Consider the following 16,901-nt stretch of genomic DNA (forward strand, 5'->3'; position numbering starts at 1 on the left):
CAGCCACGGGGGAGTCGGGGCCAGCTGGTTTGCCCCCCACCCCGCACCTCCGGATCCCGCGGAGCAGCGAGCCGATCTGAGTTCGAATCTTGCTGAATGGCACTGAACCCGGGTGTATTCCATCGCGGGTCAAAACGGGTCGTGCGAAAGCGACTGCGGCGTTTCCGGCCTCGGAGCCAGTCTGCGCTCCAGGCTAGTTTGCTGGACTTCGGGTCGCCGTCAGTCCTCGCCAGGCTGGCTGGGGATGATGGGGCAAGTCCGGATGGGAAAAGCGACCGTCGTTTTTCAAGGACGGCTCCTCTTTCTCCGTTACGGGGAGCGTTTTCTTGAGTTGGGGGGGGGCTCGCCGTATGAATTTCCATTGGTTCGTCCTCAGCCCTTACAGCCACCCTCCCACCCCTGCAATCGGACCGGGTGAAACGTAGCTAGATCCATTCGCACAACAGGCTTGCTTGGTTTTAACTTAGGGGCGGGTCCCCCCCCCCCCGCGAGTCGCTGTTCTCCAAGGTAGGTCCAGTTCCCTTGGCTGGGTTGAGTGTATTGCGTGAACCTAGAAGATGGATTAATTCAAGAAGCGGGTTTATTTATTTGTTTTATTTATTTTATTTATTTTTATTCCATTTATATCCCGCCCTTCTCCGAAGACTCAGGGCGGCTTACAAGCTTAGCAGTAGCCTTCATTCTATGTATATGCCTGCTTGTTAGGGCTTTCACACACACCCCCAAGCGGCATTATTACAAAGTCAGCTTAATTGCCCCCAACAACAAGGTTTGCACTCGTCCATCACAGGTTAAACCTCTGCATTCACTGGGAGAGTTGATATTAAGAGCCAAGGTTGTGCTTTAAGAGAGCTGATCTGGGGCTTTACACCTGCCTCTCAGGTGCTCTTCAGCACCCATCATCAAAGGCTGTTGTCTTGAAACTACCCACGAAACAGCTAACAAATCCAGCGAGGCAATATTTTTCCTGCCACTGGTGCCAACTCTGCCTGGATAAAAGAAGTCCAAAGTCCAAACTGGTTTACACAATCTCTGATAGGTGTAGAGTGTTGTTAACCGTTCCTCCCTACAAACCAGAAACACCGATGTTAGGGAGAAAGGTTTTAGCCCATCTCCTGAGTTGCTAACTTTCCACAAGAGAGGGATTGTTCCATTTGGCGGAGGGACCTTCTACAGATAGTCCTTGACTTACAAGCATTTGTTTTAACAACCATTCAAAGTTACAACAGTACTGAACAAAATGACTTATGACTGGTGCTCAAACTTACTATTGTCAAAATTTGGGACCTTGGCAATTGGCATATACCGGTAGATGCAATGGTTGCAGCATCCCGGCGTCATGTGACCTCCATTTGGGACTTTCCTAGCTGGCTTCTGACAAGCAATGGGAGAAGCCAGATTCCCTTAATCACTACAAAATTCACCTAACTGCAGTGATACGTTTAACCCCCATGGCACAAAAAGTGGTAAAGTTCAAAGCAACTCATTTAACAATCCTCTTGCTTAGCAATGAAAAGTCTGGCCCCAACTGTGGTTGTAAGTCAACAACTACTTGTATTTCCTGTATTTGGATGTCAGATACTGCATGAAAAAATAGGATATGCAACTTTGGCATACATGGGCCTCAAGAAGAGTTAGAATTATAAATTCGGCTTTGTTAGGGCCCGTTCCTTTTTTAAATCCGTTGGCAGGGTGTTTATATATGGATGGATGGATAGATGGATAAATAGACAGACAAGACAAGTTGCTTTTGAAATTGCCCATCACAGTCAAACAGGCTCAAATCTGTTTGTCAGAGAGCAAAGTTCGGGGCTATAAAGTTATCCCCGGAAATTACCTGGCTCTCCAGATAAACACTCTGCCAACAGATAAAAAAGGATCTGGCCCCAACAAAGCTTATCAATTGCAGCTCTTCCACCTTTTTTCTGGAACAATATTTTTTGGGGGAAGGGGGGCATAAAGAAAAAAAAATTGAGCAGGGAGGAATATTATTATCTGGAGCTTTTGATTGCGTTCCGTAACTCAAGTGTTTCTCAGACTGGGCAACTTTTTAAATGGATGGGCTTCCCAGCTCTCAGAATTCTCAGAGCAGAACAATTTTATTGATTTATCACATTTAGAAACAGCCCATTTCTCTCACAGAGCAACTATGGGGAGTGTACAAGTAAGACGTGAAAGCATAAATTGTTCAATAAAAGCCTAATTGGGGAGAACGTGCAGGTTTGCTTCTCAGGTGGATGTTTGTGTATAGAAAGAAGCAAACCTCTAAGTAGCGAGGAGAGATTGCCAGTGGACAAAGTTGGCTAGTTCTTAGGTAGTCTTGGAAATTTAGGCAGGGTTGGTGTGATTGACGATACTTGGATGGGAGACCACCAAGAGATCCCAGGACTAGGTTAGACTGAGAAGTTGAAGAAGGTGGTAGAAGCAGCAAGTGGTCATTCACCTTCTAATCTAAGGCACAATGGGGCTTGCCTCTTGTTATGACGAACCTTGTCAGTGGTGGCTTTTCCCACGAATGTTAGGACCAAGCAACCCAAAACTTAGTGCGATCTGTGAACACTAAGATGGCTTTTAGTTTTTACCCAGTTTTGTGCCTGAATTGCTTTATTTACTCCCATTCCTAGGTTAGATTTAAGGTGCTGGTACTTACCTTTAAAGCCCTACATGGCTTAGGTCCGGGATACTTGCAGGACCATCTGCTACCAGGAACGAATTCCCATCGCCCAGTACGCTCACACAGAGGCGGCCTCCTCAGGGTACCGTCGGCCAGACAATGTCGGCTGGCGACCCCCCAGGGGGAGGGCCTTCTCTGTTGGGAGCCCCAGCCCTATGGAACCAGCTCCCCCCTGAGCTTCGGATGGCCCAAGATCTCCGGTCCTTTCGCCGCGGCCTCAAAACACTCCTTTTCCACCTGGCTGACCTGGACTGACAGGCATTTTAATTATGTTTACAATTTTTAATTTATTTTTAATTTATTTTTAATTTTTAATTTTAATCTATTGCACAGAGGCCTTTAATTTTAATTTTATCTTAATTTCTGTATTTATTGTATATTATTGACGTTAGCCGCCCTGAGTCCTTCGGGAGATAGGGCGGGATATAAGTCCCATAACTAACTAACTAACTAACTAACTAACTAACTAACTAACTAACTAACTAACTAGCTAACCCACAACCTGGATCTTTTCCCTTTCCCGTTCCAGCCGCTGCAATCCGTATTCAGGATCTTCAGCGCAAGCAGATCCTCCTGGCCCGCCCATCCCCCACTCCCGAAAAGTGAGCTCAGTTTCTCGGAAATCAGCGGCTCCTTCTCGGCAACGAGAAACCGAAAGTGGAAGTCGCAGCGGGCAGAACTGCGCCTGCGCTGGAAAGTACCGAACGCTTGGAGCAGACGCTTGCGGGAAACCTCGTGCCTAGCGACCGGTGACGACGCAGCTCTGTCGATTTTTCTGATTGGTCCAGAGAGAAAAACCCTCTTCTCTTAGGCGTAGTTCCCCAGCTCCGCAGTACATTTCGGTTGTGGTCCGAGTAGCGTGCGGGGCTGCTGTCGCGGCTGCCAAAAAAGTCAAGAAGCATGGCCTCGAAAGAGATTCTCATCTGGTGCGTTGTCTTGGTCTCCTGTCTCGCGGAACCCGTGGAAAGTAAGACAACTTTTTTCTGCTGCTCCCGCGTGCGATTTTTGCGCTCCTGCGGCGGGTTGGCAGCCACCTTCTAACCCGGGCTAGAAATGGGTGACTTTTGAGAAGTTCCGGTTCTTAAGATGCTTTTTCTTTTTTTCCCTGCGTTGGTTGGCATTTCTCCAGGAGCTTCGGGCTTCCAGCCCGCAGGAGGGGTTGGGCGTGAAAGGGGGGGGGGCTGGACCCCGAAACTCGCAGGGGTTTTGTGGGGGGGGGGCTGAAGGTGGGTTTGCGTCTCCTGGATCTGTCCCGGGTTAAGCCAGGGGTTTGCTGGAAGATGTAGTCTTAAAGGAGGTGAGCACCTGTCTTTCTGTGGCCTGGTATAATCTTATTTCTTTATACCCTGCCTTTATGGTTTTTTTTTACAAATATTCTAGGAAATTAAATGTGTGTCTCCTGGGTCTGTCCTGGGTTAGTTAGCCCAGAGATTTGTGGGAAGATGGGAGTTGCAGTCTTAAGGAAGTGTGTGTATTGGGGAGGGGGCTTCTTGCCTCTGTTTCTGTGACCTGGTATAATCTTATTTCCTTGCATCCCGCCTTTATTATTTTTACAACTATTTTAGGGAATTAAAAAGGGAAATGTTGACTCGCTTGTGATACTTGCTTTGGAGAGACGGATCTGACTGGAAGAATAACAGGAAAATTGAATCGAATTTTGGTTGTTTTTTTTTGTTCTTCTTTTCCCGTTGATTGGGATGGAGAAGGAAATGGGAGGGGTTCTCTTTGTTCTTCCATTTTTCTTACTTTTTTTTTTAAAAAAAGCTGCATACGCTTCACAGGATGGCTTTAAACCAGCATTTTCCAACCTTAGGAACTTGAAGATGCGTGGACTTCAACTCCCAGAATTCCCCAGCCAGCATAGCTGGCTGGGGAATTCTGGGAGTTGAAGTCCACGCATCTTCAAGTTCCTAAGGTTGGAAAACGCTGCTTTAAACTATTCCAAAACAATAAAAATCTGCCCCCCCCCCAAAAAAAAGGCAGAGGTTCTGAATGTGGAACACAGATCCCTGTGATGGCCACCATCTTGTTGTCTTTTGTTATAAACTTCACGGCAACTTGGTGTTCTTCCCTTTGCAATGTTTCTTTTAACATGTATTGCCCTGTTCGCCGCCCTGAGTCCTTCGGGGAGAAGGGCGGTACACAAATAAAATTAATTAATTAATTAATTAATTAATTAATTAATTAATGTTTCTGACGTAGTTATGGGGTTCAGTGCCCCAAATGCAAAAGGGAAAAAGAGGAAGACTTGAGTAACAAGTATTTTCTTTGATTTGGAAGGGATGATGGTGTGCCTGAAAGAGGCATGGTTTCTGATGTGGTGCATTCTCCGAAAGTAAAACAATAAAATAGAAAGTAGAATAAAATAGTCGGGAAGGGCTATTCTAGAGTTTCGCAGTAGTTGCTAGAATTAGGAAAATAGAGTCTGGGGATCTAATAGAAGCTTGAGCTATTAATTTCTGACACTTGCTGGCCTTATTTTTTTTTGTTTTGCTTTAAAAGTATTTATATCCCACCTTTATTATTTTTACCAGTAACTCAAGGTGGCAAACATATCCAACACACCTTCCTCCTCCTTGCAACAACAGCCCTGCGAGGCTGTTCGGGCTGACAGGGAGTGATTGGGCCAAAATCACTCAAGTGCCTTTCATGCCTAAGGCGGAGATCGGCCAAAAGTCAACCAGCTGGCTTTCATGGCTAAGGCAGGACTTGAACTCAAGGTCGTCTGCTTTCTAGCCTAGTAACAGGGAAAGAAAAGGAACAAAACATAAAGATAATTGCGATTGATACATTGCCAAAGGGGGAAAAATGTTTTAAAAGTGCTTTTAGAAAAGTGAAAGCAAAAAAACAAACATTTTGTTTGCTCCAAAATCATTGTTTTTCAACCTGGGTAACTTTAAGAAGATACGTGGACTTCAACTTACAGACAACATGCTGACTGAGGAATTCTGGGAGTCCACACACCTCAAAAGTTCCATGGTTAAAAAAATGTGTGTGTGTCGCACTTTCATTTAATCTTTGTTCTCCCAGAACGGGGTGAGGATGGGATTTACAACTGTCGCACCTCTCCCAACTGTGATTTTGATAGCAGTTACAAAGATTGACACTGCCTTGCGGTCACACCCTTAATTTCCAGCTTGCTTCTGACATGTAAACGCAATGGGAGAGTAGAATCACTTAACCATGTGATTCCCTTAATGACCGCAGTAAAAATGGTAATAAAATCAGGTCTGGTTATGTGATGACTTGCCTAACAACAACATCACTTAACAACCAAAATTCCAATCCAGCTTGTGGATGTAAGTTGAGGACAATCTGCGCCAAGTCAGGAGAATCCTGCCTGTAGTCAAAGGATTCATTTGGGAACCCATTTCTTTGCTTCTTTTTCTTTTTTAAAATCCCCTATATCTTTCTAAAGGGACGCGGTGGCTCAGTGGGTTAGGACGCTGAGCTTATCGATCAGATGGTCAGCAGTTTGGCAGGTCGAATCCTGAGTGCTGTGTAGCAGAGTGAGCGCCTGTTACTCATCCCAGCTTTTGCCAACCTAGCAGTTTGAAAGCACGTAAAAATGCAAGTAGAAAAATAGGGACCCCTACGGTGGGAAGGTAACAGCGTTCCGTGCGCCTTTGGCGTCTAGTCATGCCGGCCACATGATCACGGATACGTCCTCGGACAAGCGCTGGCTCTTCAGCTTTGAAAGAGATGAGCACCGGCCCCTAGAGTCAGAAACGACTAGCACGCATGTGCGGAGGAACCTTTACCTTTTTATATCTTTCTAAAGAGGTGGCCCTTAAGCCACCTCGATAGATCAGCTGTTGGAAGCCATGTTCTCTCTGGAAGCAACATCTGAGGACCAAAATCTATCTCAAAGTCCTCTGGCCACGGTAGAGAAAACACGGGCAAGATGACCTGGGTTTGCAACATCTTCTCTTGTTTTTTTCCCTCCCTCCCCTTTAACTTATAGAACAGCCAGATGTGCAAGTGTATTCCCGCCATCCCATATCGGCCGGCAAGTCGAACACTCTGCACTGCTTTGCGGAGGGTTTCCACCCTCCCAAAATCAACGTTACTCTTCTGAAGAACAATGTTGAACTACCCAACATCAAGCAGTCTGATCTCTCTTTCAAAGAAGACTGGACCTTCCAGCTTCTGACTTACGCTACGGTGGTTCCCAATGGAAATGATGAATATGCGTGCAAGGTGGAACACCAGACGCTTAAAGTGCCAAAAATTGTGAAATTGGGTAACTGCTTTGACTTGGCTTTCTGTTCCATTTCCTCCTCTCCCTCCATAGCCTTCCTCCACTTGAAACAGCAATAGTTAAGATGTCTTAGGCCATGGTTTAGCCCAGGGGTCTCCAAACTTGGCTGCTTTAAGGTTTGTGGACTTCAGCTCCCAGAATTCCCCAGCCAGCACGGTCCACAAGTCTTAAAAATGGTCAAGTTTGGAGACACCCCCCCCCCTTTAGCTGGAGAATACATCATGGGAGTCACCAGTCTAGTTTCCACATATTGCTGATCTAGTCTTCCTGGTCTCCTTCCCCTTGGTGAGGGATCCTGGGAGTTGTAGTTCAGCAACCTCTGGAGAGCTAGACGTTCCGCACCCCTCCTGGGCACTGAAGCAACCTTTTGTTGAACCCAGTCCTAACTTCCAGTGAATCATGATAATCTGATGGATTGTTCGCAATTTCCGATCTTCCATCTACCATCTCTGGCAAACCATGGCTTACTTTTTCAGCCTTTGATAGTTGAGCGGTCAGAAAACAGGCAACACGTGAATGCTGGAATTCTACTTTATTGTCATGGGGTAGAATAACAGAAGTCTGGAAATGATAGTAAGCGTCCCTTTTCTGTATCTTAGGATTTCAGTAGAAATGTTTCTAAAAAGAAAGAAGTACAATCAGTTCACGAAGTCTAATTGTTTTTATTATTCTGTATTAAATTTGTACACTTCCCAATTTCCAACGATTCTGGGCAGTTCGCTTTTGAAGATCACGAAAAGGAATCTGTTACAGACCAGTTGTGGATCTGTAGGGTACTGCTGGATTCTGTTCTTGCCTTCCCTAGATTGCTTTCTTTTCTTTAAAAGGATTGCTCTTGAGGTTCCTCTGATATATACTAACTCATTCTACCAAAGCCTTTGTTACAAAATGCTGCCAGAAAGGTCTTTTTAACCATTTAAGACAAAAAAATAAAAAATGTAGATGGTGAACTTCTGGCTGAGCATGCGAAGCAGCAGCAAAGAAATAGCTTAGAATCTGTAGGCCCTCAATGATTTGATATATGTTTGAAGAAATGTTTGCTAAAAGTTTACTCTCTCTGTCTTCTACAGAACAGAATTCCTAAGCCAGTAGTCTCCATCAAATAAGGTAAGAGATGGCTGTTTCATGAAAAGTGTGCTTCACAAGAAATATGAAAGTACGTGTATTATGTTTATGTGTAGTAGTATTACTAAGGGGATGCAGTGGCTCAGTGGGTTAGGACTCTGAGCTTGTCGATCAGATGGTCGGCAGTTTGGCGGGTCGAATCCCGAGTGCCGCGTAGCAGAGTAAGCGCCTGTTACTCGTCCCAGCTTCTGCCAACCTAGCAGTTCGAAAGCACATAAAAATGCAAGTAGAAAAACAGGGACCGCTACGGTGGGAAGGTAAAAGCGTTCCGTGCACCTTTGATGTCTAGTCATGCCGGACACATCACCGTGGAGACGTCCTCGGACAAGCGCCGGCTCTTCGGCTTTGAAACGGAGATGAGCACCGGCCCCTAGAGTCAGAAACGACTAGCACGCATGTGCGGGGGAACCTTTACCTTTACCTTATTACTAAGGGAGTAAAAGATCAGCTTGCTGTCACGAAAGAGAAAGCAGTAAACAAAATGAAAGCCATGTGTTTAAGCAGCTTTTGTCAGGAAAGAGACTTGTTTAAAAAAAAAAAAGAAGAAAGCTGAAACTTCAAACCAGTGTTTCTCAAACTTGGCTACTTCAAGATATGTGGGCCAACTCCCAGAATTCCCCTGCCAGCATGCATGTATACTGTATGTGTGTATGTCTCTGTGTGCAGAATCCACATGATATACCGTCAAAAAGCGTAGAACACAATAACCAAAATAATCATAATATTTCTACTGTACTTTAAAGCAGAGCTGCCTTTTTTCCCTGTTATCAAAAAGTCCTTTTTACTTACCCAACGTAGGTAAAACACTTTAAAAGTCCCTGCTGTGATTGGGTAACGGGTTCATGTGTCTAAAAAAGGTTAAATCGTGGCAACTAGACCAAAGTTTGTTAATCTGAGGTGTTTCACTTCCCATTCAGGAAGCTTCATCATGTTTCTTACCCAAAAAAAAAACACCAATTTTATTCAGTGTTGGATAATTTACCCAGGTTTGGCTGAGCACTGCTTTAAACACCTTTCACAATCTTTTGTCAGTCCTTACAAGACCCCTGCACAACTCTTGCAATACTTTTAAAAGTACTTTCCCCAATGCTTTCATGATTTTATATTTTCAATATAAATCAAGAGAGACTCAAACACAGATGCAAAAAAACAATTTGGTTTTCCAACCCAGCCAATAGTGTACTGTACTACGTTTCTTGTTTTTTTTAATGTAAAAATATTCTTTTTTTTCTCCCCCAGATTTGATGAATGCTGCTTTCAACCACTATTTCTACTGATGATGTTTCTGAATTTACTTCAAGTGCTGTTTCTGCTTATCACTGATTGAAAAGCATCAGTTTTAACTTTTAAAAGCCAGGCCTTTTCAGGAAACTTATCAAAGATAATCCGTGTGTGTTTATATAAATCAGCATTTGAGCCATCGATCAGAGAATGTCGATTGGTGGCCCCCAGGGGGAGATCCTTCTCTGTGGGCGCTCCGGAGCTGTGGAATCAGTTACCGGTAGAGCTCCGGATGGCGCCCGATCTTCGCTCCTTTCGTCGCGATCTCAAGACGTTTTTGTTTGTACAAGCCGGCCTAGCCTGATGGGGATTGGTGGGGTTTTTTTATTTTTTGCATTCTTAATTTTATCTTTGGGGTTTTATAATTGTATATTAATTGTTTTAACTTGGGCAATCATTTAATTTCTTTTTAATGTTTGTATTTTGTATTTCACTTTTGCCCTGTGAACCGCCCTGAGTCCTCAGGGAGAAGGGCGGTATAGAAATATTATTAAATTAAAATTAAATTGAATTAAATATGGAGTCATCATCATAAATATATAGTCTCATAGACAGTTCCTAACTATGATTGATTAATCAATTTGAATGTCTGAAAAGGCCATCACTTTCGCTTTATTGCTATGCTAAGTCTTTTAGGAATTAAGAGCATTTTCTTCTGTTATTGCTGAGATAAGAATGGAAAAATGGAATTTTCTAAAAATGATAATTAAAGTTTCCTTTTATAAACTGCTCAATATGCCAGCTCAGCCGATAATTTTCCCCAGCACTTAAGTTCATTTTGTTGTCCTCTGCTGATGTATACATAACCCTCCAATAAAAAATACCTAACAATGTTTTCTTTGGAAGTTCTTTGTGGCTTGTGAATGATTGAGAGACGCACCTCAAAAGTAGTTTACAATAAAACATTAGGCTACATAGTAAGCAATTCATTAAAAGAATATACTTTTTTTTTAAAAAAAAGCCAATATAAGCTACATGGGACCTGGCCAAGATTCTCAGCCAAATTTAGCACACTGCAAATGTTTAGGCCTTTAACTCAGCCAGTGAAATACATTGCACAGACAATATTTAGTAACAATATTTCTCAAGACTTGCATTGACTGAGGATTTCTATGTCAGTAAATCATCCTGATGTTATTTGGCTTATAAATAAATGCTTCAAAATCATAGCTCTACAAGATTTGGAGGAGGTTTTTTTTTTGCAGATGTAAGGTTATGAAAACGATAGGTGTCCGCATAAAAGAATAAGAGCCATTTGTTCTTGCTTTAAGAGCTTTGTGAGAAGGTTTGAGACTAAATAATTTAATAGGGAGCCAACGGAATCTTCTGGAAGAAGAAGACAGTTGGAGAGTGGCAGTTAGAAGGGAGGGCACTGAAAGCAGGTTAGTGAGTAACGCAGGCAAAGAACCAAGGATTTCATCTGAACAGTAAAGTGGAGACCTTATTCTGCAAAATAGGTGACTCCCTAGAAATGCTATAAATGATAGATCATTGTAGAAATGGGTGGAAATTGGAAGCCAGGCTCAAATTTATCTTGAAGCACCCCAATCCTGTGCATGTCTTTCAAAGGAAGGGCTAGATGGTGACTTCTAGGTCCCAATGTGGCATTTTCCCTGGTCTGAAATGACATCAAGTGGAAATTGGTGAGACAGTTGTAATGTCTACAACTGGCCAGATTAATCAGTGAAACCTTTGGATGGTTTAACAAAGGTGATTCTGATTAATTAGGCTGCAGATTTTTCAATCATTAAGAAAATACAGGCATGAAAATTTAACAGGAGATGGCAAAAAATCAATCTTCCACAATTGACTGCTTTGGCAAGCGTGGGTGTAAGGGTGGTAAGAATTTTCATCAGAAGGACTTAACCCTGAGAGCTATACTCCAACATAACCAGAGGTTTGGGATTGGAAAAATTAATCTCACCTATTGTTGAAAATTCTCTCATCTATTAAACTTAATTGCCGCTCATCTCCAACAACTTTTAGCTGATCTAAAATCTAGCTGATTCGTTATAGATGGTCAACTTTATTTTGGTTAAAGATTGTAGATGCGTTCAATGACGGAATTGGAGGTGGCCCCAGGTAGATGATCTACTAATACAATCCTTGTCATTTAAGACAATTGTTCTCACGCATGCTTTCTTCCCTACTTCTGATTGCTGCTTCAGTGTTTGCTCTTTCCAGTACAATGTCTACTTCCAGTAGCAAAAATCCGTCCACTTCCTCGCTCATTTCCCTAAACGAACGAGCAGTGAGCCCGATTCTTGCCAGCTCGTCAAACACCTCATGGGACCTGCATGCAGATGACTTCACCAAGGAGTTGTCCTGTTCCCTTTGCTTCGAACTGTTTAAAGAGCCGGTCATTCTACCTTGCGGTCATAACTTCTGCAAATCTTGCCTGGAGGCCATCTGGAATAAAAAAGGTGTTTTCTGCCCAGAATGTCACGTCAACATTCCCGAACGCAAGTTCATAATCAACCAAGCCTTGGAAAAGATGGCGGAGAAGATTAAGACTCTTCACGTAGGTGGTCAACAGCAGAAATGCGTGGAGCATGGCGAACCACTGACCCTTTACTGGAAGCCTCAAGGGAAACTAGCTTGTTTCGCCTGCCGAGAAGCTCAGATGCCTGAGGATCAATGCTCTCAGTTTCTTCTCATCCCTGATGCGGTGCAGATATATACGGTAAATGACACGCTGAGGCCTTGATCCCCATCAACGGTCCCGAGAGCCAGTCAAAGGGAAGCTTCTGAAGGATGTTTCAGCAGATCACCTCTTAATATTCTGCGGTATTTCTCAAGCTCAGCAACTTGACAGTAAGCCGTGTGGACTTCAGCTCCCAGAATTCCACAGCCAGCATGCCGGCTCTGGAATTGTGGGAGTTGGAAGTCCACACCGCTTAAAGTTGCTGAGCTCGAAAAACCTTTGTGTTCTGTTTGAAATGACCCCCACTTTGAGGATGACCCACATTTGAAGGCTAAGGATTTGGGGCAGAAGTCACTTTTTTCAGTGTCGTTGTAACTTCAAACGGTTACTAAATGAACTGTTGTAAGTCGACCTGCGCAAATGCCTACTTCAAAATTGTGTTAAAGCAGATGTGCGCGCTCTCTGAAACGCCCACTGCTTTTCTCAGAGGAACGCTAGAAGCCAAACCTTTCACAGGACAAAGAGAAGGAGCCCAGTCAGAATCAAATGCAAAGGACATTTAATCGAAACTGCAATTTAACTCAAACGAAACCTGTAAAAGTGTAGTTACGTGATTATTCCCCATGTTTCAAAGAGTATTATTTCCTTTCTGCTACATTAAAACTGAAGAAGCAACAACTTTGACGGACTTGATCCTACCTAAGGTTTTGATTAGAAAGTGAACATCTATATTGATACAGGTTAGCCTTGTATTTTAAACAATCATTTCAGAACTGAAAGTAATACTACATAACCTTGCAACTTAAAGACCTTTAGACTTCAATTCCCAGAATTCCCCAGCCAGCCATGCTGACTGGGGAATTCTGGGAGATGAAGTCCATAAGTCTTAAAAGTTGCCAAGTTGGACACCCCTGCTGTATATATTTGCAGCATTATTTTTCAACAAGCCATGAGTTAGGGCCTAGTTGGCATCTAGGAAATCCACTGAAAGGTTCAAACCACTTTTTAATCTGGCTAAAACGTAGCTGTAACTTGACATTATATCCATAGGAAAGGCTACTCACATTGAGACTTCAGCTCAGGTCTATCCTGGTAAAACTGGAGGTGTTGAAGAATGCCCAGGAGGAGAAAATATCCAGTCATAAAGTGAGTATGCACAAATTCAATAGATACCATCCGTTTGATTTTTTTTTTTGGACGAGGGGGGAGAGGACAATATGTTTAATTCCCCCATTTTGAACACAAATATGTACACTGCAAGCCGATAAAATCAGAATTGGTTTTCTTTCTTGGTAGCCATTATTAAAATGAGGAAATGGGTCTAAAGCAATGTTGCAAAAGCTCATTTATGGTGTAGTTATTGTTCCCTGGTAAATAACAGATCAACAATCAGAATCTCTATAACTAGTGTCCATTAGTTGCATGGATTTGTTTTCAATCTTTTTTCTTTTTTTATTTTCAGGAGAACAAATTACAGCTCCAGTACCATATCTCCTTGGAGTTCCTAAAGCTGCACCAGTTTCTTCACACCAAGGAGAAAATGTTAATTCATCGGTTAAAGGAAGAGAGTGAAATACTCCTGCAGGAAATGGAAGGAAATCTAAACAAACTCCAAGACAGATCGCAGATTGCGAAGGACACCTTGGTCTGCATTCAGGCTCGGCTGTACCAACAAAATTCTGTGGGTTTCCTAAAAGTAAGATTTCCAGATTTATACAGTTGAACGTGGTTTGGGATTATGTCGCTGGAGTCTCAGACGTAGGACTCTCAGGCATCTGCTTAGCATCGAGAAGAAGGATGTAGTTGAGAATTACGATGTCAAGTAGACAAGGTCAAAGATAGAGCTTGCAGCCATTTGGCTTTAAGATCATTTTGTGCATATTTTAGAAGAAAGGTATGTATGTCACCCAGGGCCTTCAAAACCGTGAAGACCATTGAGAATTTTGAAATCTAATCTACTACCTGTTTTGCTTTGTTGAGTTATATTTATGCTATAAATGGGTCCAAAGGGAAGGCAATTTAGAAATGATTCTTCTTCCTTTTCTCTTTTTTTTCCTCCTGACAGGGAATAAAGCCATTTGTAGACCGGTGAGTATGAGTCTATAAGGAAATATTCCAAAATAATTATTGCAGACCTCAAGAGTACCAAAAATATGATGATTAACCACAAAACCTGGACCATCCCCATTGGTTGGCCTGATCTTCCTGGAGCTGCATATCCTGCCCTGTCCGAAGGAACTCAAACAAACATAAATACATAAGGGTCTTCCCTTGAGATTGGGAATCCCAACATTCAACGCTTCAGCATCTATGTAGTTTTCTTCTATGTTGATGCAAGCACATGTAGCAGTGTTCAAGCAATGAATGAGTTCCAATAGAAGAGAATGGTTATTGTTCAGGGTTGAACTGTGTGGTCCTTGGTGCTCTCTGACCTTGGCATTTTCTTGCAGACGTTTCATTGCCCAACCCATCATAGGTGCATGGATGCTGTTAATTAGTTGGGTAATGAAAGGTCTGCAAGAAAACAACCAAGATCAAAGAGCACCAAGGACCGTACAAGGAATAAGTTAATTGGCCTATGTTGCTACTTCATTTTTCCTCCTTAGCTCCGTGCAATTATATCAGACAGGAAGAAATGCCAAGGATAATGTTGGCATCAAACACACCTCTTTTCCATATAGTCATTTGTGGACAACGTATAGCAATTCTTTGAGGCAGGAAGGGTTCCTCTCTGCATTGCTCTTAACCAGTATATATCCAAGATAATAGTGGTTTCTGGGATTATCTTCCCCCTCCTCTCCCATCATTATCCTATTTAACTAACTCTACAAATGTCTTAGGGACGTGGTGGCTCAGTGGGTTAGGATGCTGAGCTTGTCGATCAGATGTTTGGCAGTTTGGCAGGTCGAATCCTGAGTGCCACATAACAGAGTGAGCGCCTGTTACTCGTCCCAGCTTCTGCCAACCTAGCAGTTCGAAAGCACGTAAAAAATGCAAGTAGAAAAATAGGGACCACTCCGGTGGGAAGGTAACAGCGTTCTGTGCGCCTTTGACGTCTAGTCATGCCGGCCACATGACCACGGAGACGTCCTCGGACAAGCGCTGGCTCTTCGGCTTTGAAACGGATATGAGCACCGGCCCCTAGAGTTGGAAATGACTAGCACGCATGTGCGGGGGAACCTTTACCTTTACCTTACAAATGTCTTGTGTAGGATGGAGCAGAAAACTGACAATTCGTCTCTGGGACAGTTAGTGACTGGGACGCTGAACCCTGGAGAATTCAAGGGCCCCATGCATTATGCCATATGGAAAGAAATGAGAACCATCCTTAATCCAGGTAAAGAAGCAACCAGATCCAGTTGATCTTAACTGAAATGGATTTTTTTTCACATTCCTATCATGGAAGAAGAGATAGTGAAGCTCATGGAACTGGCTGGGATGGCGAAAGAAGCTATTCTGATTAAGGAAAATATTTTAGTCTGACTTTGTTTCTACTTGGAAACCACTGTTGGACTTCTTGCTAAAGAAACCCACATTTAATTTTGGGATTTGACACTTGAAATTGTTTATGATGATAGAAATACTGTTGCTGTTGATTTTAGAATAAGAGCTTCCTGTATTTCATATCTGTACAAAAAAAGAGAAGTTAGCACACCACGTAGATAGGCCTTGTTTACACTGCGTCAACTCATGTGGATAGATCTCCTGTGCTTCACCAGTCATGTCCTTCCTTCCCCAGACATCACCTTCATCACTTTGGATCCTAAAACAGCCCACCCCAACTTGATCCTCTCCGAAGGGTTGACCTGCGTCTGGCATAACGACATGAAGCAGATTCTTCCAGATATTCCAGAAAGATTTGACTGCAGTGTTTCGGTCTTAGCTTCTGAAGGATTCACCACCGGGAAGCACTATTGGGAAGTGGAAGTGCAGAAGAAGACCAAGTGGACCTTGGGAGTTGTTCGGGAAAGCGTTAACCGGAAAGGGAATTATCCCCTGTCACCCAAGGAGGGCCACTGGCTGATCAAGCTGAGGAATAAGAATGAGTTAAAGGCTGTAGATGTCTACCCCAAATGTCTAACCTTGGTTGACAATCTGTGCAGAGTGGGGGTCTATTTGGATTACGAGGAAGGCCAGGTATCCTTTTATGAGGCCCTGGCTATGTCTCACCTCTACACCTTCACGGACACTTTCACCGAGAAGGTGTACCCCTACTTTTGCCCATGTCTGAACGACTCTGGAGAGAACAAGGAACCACTGAGAATCATTGCTTTTGATATGTAGAAGCATGGTGAAGTTGGAAATATCTCCTCAGCCGATATGTCTCAGCCTGGCTTTGGGGGGAAAAAAGGAGCTTATAGGAGTGTGGGATACGCCTCCAGTGCCAACAGAAGGGCCCAACCATTTCCTTTGGACTTCTGCTGTGGTTTACTACTGCGGTAGAGTAGGTTTTTTGCCCTTTCTGTGGTTCAGCTGGGACAACAGTCATGGCTTGGAAAGGTAGCCAGATGCCTCCTTGACCACTTAAACAGTATCTCCAATGGCGTCGTCTGATTTCTTTCCGGGACAATATCTGACTGTAAGGTTGAGCAGAAAGATGTATCCCAAGCTATTAGTGTTCCATTCCATAACACACATATAATAATAATAATAATAATAATAATAATAATAATAATAATAATAATAATAATAATAATAATAATAATAATAAAATAATAAAGGTATCTTGATCAAATCAAAAGAAAAAGTTAAATTTAAGCATGGCTTTTTCCCTCTCCTGATGTTTGATGGACAGCTCACTTCTTCAGAACCGGTGTGAAAACAGGCAAACGTTCAGAAACCCGAAGTAATACAGGTAGTCCTCAACTTACAACATTTCATTTAGTGACCATTCAATGTTACAACAGCAGTGAAAA

At 43.1% G+C, this 16,901-nt stretch overlaps 2 protein-coding genes across 2 annotated transcripts; both read left to right on the forward strand.

Moving 5' to 3' along the window:
* Window positions 1-3,391: 3,391 nt before the first annotated feature.
* Window positions 3,392-10,174, forward strand: B2M (beta-2-microglobulin). Its single transcript, XM_083371141.1, has 4 exons — window positions 3,392-3,641; window positions 6,639-6,917; window positions 8,006-8,042; window positions 9,300-10,174. The coding sequence occupies exons 1-3, from the start codon at window positions 3,575-3,577 to the stop codon at window positions 8,017-8,019; spliced, it is 360 nt and encodes a 119-aa protein (XP_083227267.1). The 5' UTR covers window positions 3,392-3,574; the 3' UTR covers window positions 8,020-8,042; window positions 9,300-10,174.
* Window positions 10,175-11,475: 1,301 nt separating this feature from the next.
* TRIM69 (tripartite motif containing 69) lies at window positions 11,476-16,609 on the forward strand (the record flags this gene model as incomplete). The annotated part of the gene is made up of 6 exons (XM_083371701.1): window positions 11,476-12,024; window positions 13,036-13,131; window positions 13,448-13,681; window positions 14,051-14,073; window positions 15,198-15,322; window positions 15,725-16,609. The coding sequence occupies 6 exons, from the start codon at window positions 11,476-11,478 to the stop codon at window positions 16,267-16,269; spliced, it is 1,572 nt and encodes a 523-aa protein (XP_083227827.1). The 3' UTR covers window positions 16,270-16,609.
* Between the last annotated feature and the right edge of the window lie 292 nt (window positions 16,610-16,901).

The sequence above is a fragment of the Vipera ursinii genome, assembly GCF_947247035.1.
Source record: "Vipera ursinii genome assembly, chromosome: 11".
NCBI lineage: Eukaryota > Metazoa > Chordata > Lepidosauria > Squamata > Viperidae > Vipera > Vipera ursinii.